Consider the following 5,585-nt stretch of genomic DNA (forward strand, 5'->3'; position numbering starts at 1 on the left):
AACATCCCAATAAATATAATAATAATAATAATAATAACCTCTCAAAATAAATAGCACATTTATCAGTTTTGAGACCAGAAAACTTTACTGAATTCATCAAAGCAACCTTGAAGGCATTTCATAGAAAATAAATCTCCCCTACCAAATGAGAGTAAATCATCAACAAATGTTAAGTGAGTAAGCTTGATCTTCTTACACCTTCGTAGATATTTGAAATCTCTGTGTTGACATCTAATATGCAGCAGTCTAGACAAATACTCCATACCAAGCACAAATAGGTAAGGAGACATGGATCTCCTTGATGTAGCCCTCTTTTACCTGGAAAATATCCATGAAGACCACCTTTAAAGTAGATAGAATAGTGAGGGGAAGTAATGCGTGCTATTATCCAAGGCACCATTGTACTAGGAAAGCCCAATCCCTCCCACATACGCTTCATAAAACCCCAATATATGGTATCATATGCCTTCTTGATGTCCATACTAATCATACACCTTGGGGATTTGTGTTTCCTTCCATGGTTTTTGACAATGGGCTAATAAGACATTACATGTAATAATCCTTCCCTTGATAAAAGCATTTTGAGATTCATTGATTAAAATTCCAAAAACTGATTTGAGTCTATGAGATATAACCTTGGAAATCACTTTGTAAATGAAATTACAGCATGCTAGGGGTCTAAAGTCAGAAGCAAATTGTGGACTTTGAAGTTTAGGAATCATAGTTAAGGATGTAGCATTCACTTGTTTCAATACTCTCCCATTACCAAAAAAGTCAAATACTGCTTGTGTAATCTCGTTACCAACATTATCCCAATATTGCATGAAAAAATTTGCAAATAGCGGTTGGGACCTGGAGCCTTATCTTCAGAAATGGGGAAAACTGCAGACTTCATCTCCTCATGAGTAACTACTTTACTGAGCTATATCCTGTGATCATTTTGGGGACATGGCCCGCATGAATATACTAAAATCTGGCTTTAAAAGACCATCCGGAGCAGTCACCATGAGATCCCTACAAAAGGGAAGGGTTTCATTGACAATTAACGCCCCATCAGTGAGCCTTTGACCTGCAGAATTACACAATGGCATGATTCTGTTGAAATGCCTTTGGCTTTCATAGCATTATAGAAAAATTTGGTACATTTATCCCCATGAATAGTCCATAGAACTATAGATTTCTGGTGGTAAAATCTCTTTCTGCATCCAACAAATTAACATATTTGTTCAAGGACTTTTTCTCAGGAGTATGAAGATTAAGATCAGTAGTATTTTGTTGAAGAAGATGCAAGATATCCTCTCGACTCTTTGTGAGCTCTAAGGACCCGCTCACTATTGTTGTAGAAGGACTTATTATTAAGATCCTTGAGCTTGAACTTGAGCAACTTCAGATTAGTACCCACTCTATACATTTTACAGCCATTAGCATAACTATACTGCACATTTCTCACAGTAAGTAGAAACAGTTCATGTTTAGCCTACAGTTTAAAGTATCTGAAAGGCTTTTTACTAAAGTATAAGTCATAACCAATACAAATGAGACCTGGAGAATGATCAGACACGCTAGCTTGTAAATACTCAACTTGTCTTGAATTGTAAGCATGGATCCATTTCTCATTCGCTAAAGTATAAGTCATCACCAATAGGAATGAGGCTTGGATAATGATGAGACACGCTAGCCTGTAAATGCTCAACTTGGGTTGAATTGTAAGCATGGATCCATTTTCCATTTTTCTATCTATATTTGTTCAGATTTTACTTCCCCAATCCTGTTTCTTGTTCCAAGTGTAAAAGAATGAAGAAGTGTATTTTATACTTCTTATACTGCTTCTACTACTTTCTGCAAAGTAATGCTGCTCTGTTGGGTTGAGAGAGATGTTTATGCATGTGTCATGTATGTAAATCAAATTTCTAAGTTGCCATATGTTTACCTGGATAATATAGAACATTAGTTCTCAGAAGTTGGATTTAATCTAATAATGTCAGGATGGTAGTTTCTCTCCTGTTGCTTGCTATGTGTAGCCTTGCATGCATGTCTATATAGTAAGGTTGCTATAGTAGAAGTACATGCCTTTTCTTATTGCACTGTAGTCCTTCTAGAGACTCAGCTGCTGTTTATTGTCACAATTGCTTGAGTTGTGATTGTTATGATGTATTTGACAGACAACATCAAGGCGTCTCGCGGACAAGAAGACAGCGAAGTTTCAGAAAAACATCACCAAGAGGGGATCTGTCCCTGAGACAACTGTTAAGAAAGGAGCTGACTATCCTGTAGGACCCATTGTGCTTGGCTTTTTTATTTTCGTGGTCATTGGATCATGTAAGCTCTCTTTCTCCTTCTAAATCTCTCTTCGTGTTTTAATTAGTTACTCTGGTTACAGGCAAAAATTGCTTTTTAACACAATCCCCATATGTCCACCTTAGTAGAGAGAATATACATACAATTTTAGTTCAAAATGCCTTTATTATCATGACATTACTTTAAACTTTGAATCATCAGAAAGTTTCTTTCTAAAATCACGGCCTTCAGGGTTTGCGGCATATCTAGAGTGTGCTCCAATTTGACTAAAAAACTGGCTACCTTCATCTCAATAAAAAAAACCATGCTTTGTGAAAATTCATAAATCTAACCAGACTAAAGTATCTATGTCGTAGGTCAAGCTGATTTTTACTATGTTTACACCAAAAAGGTAAATTCACCATTTGTAGGATACCACCTGTCATCTGGTCAACCATTTGTTACATTAGCGTAGTTCGATCTAGTTCTCATATATTTTTAAGTCTGGTAAGCCCATGATGACCCTTATGTACCTATCATAAGTGGTTACATGCGATATTATATACAATGTTGAAAGTTGCATGCCGGAATGCTCGGCTTCCGGTAACTTAAAAGCACAAATAGCATAGTGTTCTATGTATTCTGTTATTTTGTACTTTAAAGGAAATGTATAAATATTCATTATTTTAATGAAGGCACTTTGAAGATAAACAATCTAAACAATTTTAAGAGAAAATTCTTAAAATTAATACAAACAATATTAAGTCCTAGCAAGCACTCAAGAGAGTGAAATTTCCCCCTCCTTCCATATTCCTAACCGGATCTAAACTTTTTGGCTTGACTGATGGTTCTACACAAACCATAAAGCCACAAAAGCTTTTGAAATATCGGGAATTTTTTTTTATCTGACCCATAAACTATAAATTATATTTACATTACACTAAAATAACATACATTATATTGAAATAATAATACTTATTATTGAAATATTGGAGCGCTACACTGTGTATGTGTTATTTCTAAAGGTTACATAGCATATTTCAAAATGATACCAAGCATGAATTTTTACTACGCCACTAACCCATTATTTCATGATTAAAAACATATTATTTTTAACATTGTTTATAAATAATTGTGTTATCGTTAACAGATATTGGTTCCACTAATTGGTTATTGGGTCTATTTTTGCCTCTCTCCCCTTCTACACCACCTTCTGGTGTCTTCATCCCCCAGTTATATGAGCATTCAGGATATCATATTATCATATTTGTTCTTATTGTTATCTATGTTGCTAGACAAATATTTGAGCCTATTCTATATGTAGATTGCTTATGTAGATAGCATCATCTTGTTTCTGGACAAATTTCATTTCAGGCCATGAATGCTTGTAGGCTTGGAGCCACTTGGAATGTTTCTCCAGATATTAGTACTAATTTCAGGATACAGTTGTAACTATAACTCAGAAATGTTTTTCCACATCATCTAATTGGTTTTTGTCTTGTGAAAGCTCATATATCTTTAAAATGATTCTGCACAAAGGAGATATATACTTTCCAAATCTTCATTATTTTCTCTATTATACTGTTGTAGGAGATGGTCTCTAAGAATTGGAAAGATACGTGTCTTCATATTATAGGGTACACTTGGATTTAACACGGTAGAGCTTTGAATAATGATGTTGAGACTTCCAAGAGTCATACTAGATAAAGCCAAGACATATGCTCATACCTCAGTGTACATCGATTTTATGTAGGGGGGGTGGCTAGGGGAGCGGGGTGGAAAAGTTGAAATTTTCGGGAGGTTATCTGGGGAAAAGCTTTGGGAGCAGTAGTCGGAAAATTAAATAAAGGGGTGTTTTTGGCAAATGTCACAAAGTTTTGGGGGGTTTCGCGAATTCACCCTTGACTTTTTTCCCTCATGAAAACTGTTCATTTTTTCTTTGGTTGGATTTCTGTAGAGGCATCTATCAGATTATTTGCATATTTGATCAAATGCTCCCCCCTTCTATCCCATTATTCAACTGAACTTGATGTTTCCGGGGGCTCTAATATGATACTTCTCTTTTCCTTTCTTGATTTCAGCTCTGTTTCAGATAATCAGAACAGCAGCAAGTGGTGGGATGGCATAAGATGCCGGTGATAGCTGACGACTAAGGTGCACTTAAAGTATATGATTTACATATGCCAAATTTGTGTAAACTCATCTAGGGGAAAGTTATAGAGAAAACAATTAGAGTTTGTGTACGACTTAATGGTATTGTTGACGAAGTTAAACTAGGTTTTTCATGCAATAAAGAGAGATTTTCTCCAATGCACTCCACACTACTGCTTTGTATCTGGTAAGCTTGCTCTTGCGCTTATTATCATTGCTCAGCGTGTTTATTGTAAATTTGTATCTATCCCTTGCAACCCTTATCGTTTCTTGTATATTTTTTCTTAATGAGAAGAAACCATGATCGCGTATTAGTGTGAATATCAGTGAATCAGAAATCTATTCTGTCACTCTCTTTGCCATGCCTCTTGCTCACGAGCCCATTGCGGCAATATAAGCGACTCACTAAAAGCAACTTGTTGTTTGGCTAAATTCACTGTCAAAAAGTGCTAGCATTTGTTGCTCTTGAGTCTTTTGCGTTATCTTATAAACACTTCAAATCCCCCCATCATCTTTTGATGTGGGACTATTCTTTTTAGGATATTACACTCTTTGCTATTTTGATAGATTTGTAATCCGGATTCTAACTTAAACGTAGAATACTTCTAACGTAAAAAAGGTAATTGTTTTACTTTTGCTCCCTTTCCACTCCTGGAGCAAGGGCAGTTATGTTTAGGAAGTTTTCTTGGGGCCAATAGAGTAGAGTTAGTAGAAGGGGTTGTTTAGTTTATTTACTACAATGATAGGAATTGGAAAAGGGCGTTAAAATAGCATTTGCAATGATTTTCATGTATTTCTCGGAGAACCATTCTTTTTGTTTGTTTTAAGTTAGAAATAGAAAAAATTGAGCCATGCGATGCTACGAGATTAATGAGAGAAAACTATAAAAAAATGATATTTTAAGCATGACTTAAAAATATATCTATATACCAAACTTAGTGGAAGGTACTATTCATAACTATCAATTATTTATCTTCCATTAACTATAGTTGTTGATGTCAGTTATCAAACAAGGGGGTTGTGTGAGGATTATGAAAGTGTTAGGTTTCCAAACTCCTTCAAATGGCGGGTTTTGGGGTTTATTGCTCTTCTTTGCACATAAATGAAAGTGTTAGGTTTCCAAACTCCTTCAAATGGCGGGTTTTGGGGTTTATTGC

At 35.4% G+C, this 5,585-nt stretch overlaps 1 protein-coding gene across 1 annotated transcript in view; it reads left to right on the plus strand.

Moving 5' to 3' along the window:
• Positions 1 to 4,587, plus strand: part of LOC109834456 (stress-associated endoplasmic reticulum protein 2-like) — an 8,084-nt gene extending 3,497 nt beyond the window's left edge. Inside the window, exons 2-3 of the mRNA XM_020402475.1 lie at positions 2,163 to 2,319; positions 4,359 to 4,587. Coding sequence (XP_020258064.1) covers positions 2,163 to 2,319; positions 4,359 to 4,405 — 204 coding nt within the window. The 3' untranslated portion in view covers positions 4,406 to 4,587. The remainder of the gene's footprint in view (positions 1 to 2,162; positions 2,320 to 4,358) is intronic.

Source organism: Asparagus officinalis, chromosome 3, assembly GCF_001876935.1.
Source record: "Asparagus officinalis chromosome 3, Aspof.V1, whole genome shotgun sequence".
Lineage (NCBI taxonomy): Eukaryota > Viridiplantae > Streptophyta > Magnoliopsida > Asparagales > Asparagaceae > Asparagus > Asparagus officinalis.